General features: G+C 26.7%; 1 protein-coding gene across 1 annotated transcript; it reads right to left on the bottom strand.

Annotated features, from left to right (window-relative positions):
* Nucleotides 1-72: 72 nt before the first annotated feature.
* Tsp_12679 (conserved hypothetical protein) lies at nt 73-569 on the bottom strand (the record flags this gene model as incomplete). The annotated part of the gene is made up of 2 exons (XM_003368027.1): nt 405-569; nt 73-234 (listed from the first exon to the last, which is right to left on the bottom strand). Coding segments are annotated over exons 1-2 (327 nt in total), but the record flags the coding sequence as incomplete, so codon positions are not given.
* Nucleotides 570-1,124: the final 555 nt, after the last annotated feature.

Raw genomic sequence — 1,124 nt, 5'->3', positions numbered from 1 at the left:
TATAAAAATGGTAAAAAATTAAAGAATTAAACAAAAAATTAATTTATCATAAAGTAAAAAACAATAGCTTACCAAATCCAACACTGCCGTATATAATTTTTTAGATTTTTCTGGGATGGTTGGCAGAGGAGTAAACCATGATGAATGAAAGGATGAATCATCTTTTTTTAGTTCAGATGCCTTTTTTTCAGAATGGTTCATTTGATTCCAGTGCATTTTGATTGTCTTTAGTTTCTAAAACGGAAAAAATAAGCAGATGAAATCGGTGAACGGGAAGTGTGAATTATGCAAAACAAAACTATGCAGAAAATACAACAGCTAAACAGCTAGAAAGTTGTGGAAATAAAATACAAAATTCATACAAAACAAAATGCAATAGACAAAATCCTATATCACGTTTCAACGCGACAAAAATGTGCAAAATGAAAGAAAATACCATTACCAAGTGTTCGCAAAGGATAACCAAACGTAGTATCCAATAGGACGAACCGACCGACAATGGCACAATGCCCAATAAATGAGCCAGTAATATCAGATTGTGCAAGGATAAAATTGTTTAAAGTGAACATTAAAATAAACTTTAACATATGGTAAAATGTTACATATCTGTTCATATGTTTGTTCAAAATTATTTTACTCATACTTTAAACTTGTCAATCTAAATACTGTAAAATTTTTGAAAATTTAAAATAGCATATTATTGCTAAATTTTGAAATTAAATTGATAGTTTACTTTTGTATGGCATACATTTTTGTATTATATTTTTCAACGTATTTAAATTAAAAATATGTATAAGAAACAATGAAACAAAACATTTTAAAGAGATTTTAAATCACAATTTTATGTTCAGAAATGGATTAATTTGATATGATTGGAAATGTAAAATTGAAAAAAATTAATAAAACCATATCATAATGATGAATAATTCAATGTCATAATTTTTTCCGTCAATTTGTCATTGTAGTGTACATTGAATCGTGTGGAGATGAATTCCTTAAAAACGACAAACACTGACATAACGAAGTCATTCACCCGATAGATAAAAAGATTACAAATTGAAATATGTTTTCATGTTATAATTGGAAATTTAAATAAATTTCACAAACATTCATTGAGAACCAAA

Source organism: Trichinella spiralis (assembly GCF_000181795.1).
Source record: "Trichinella spiralis strain ISS 195 chromosome Unknown Scfld3249, whole genome shotgun sequence".
Lineage (NCBI taxonomy): Eukaryota > Metazoa > Nematoda > Enoplea > Trichinellida > Trichinellidae > Trichinella > Trichinella spiralis.
Note: the sequence above shows the minus strand (reverse complement) of the source record. Positions and strands in the feature narration are given on the sequence as shown.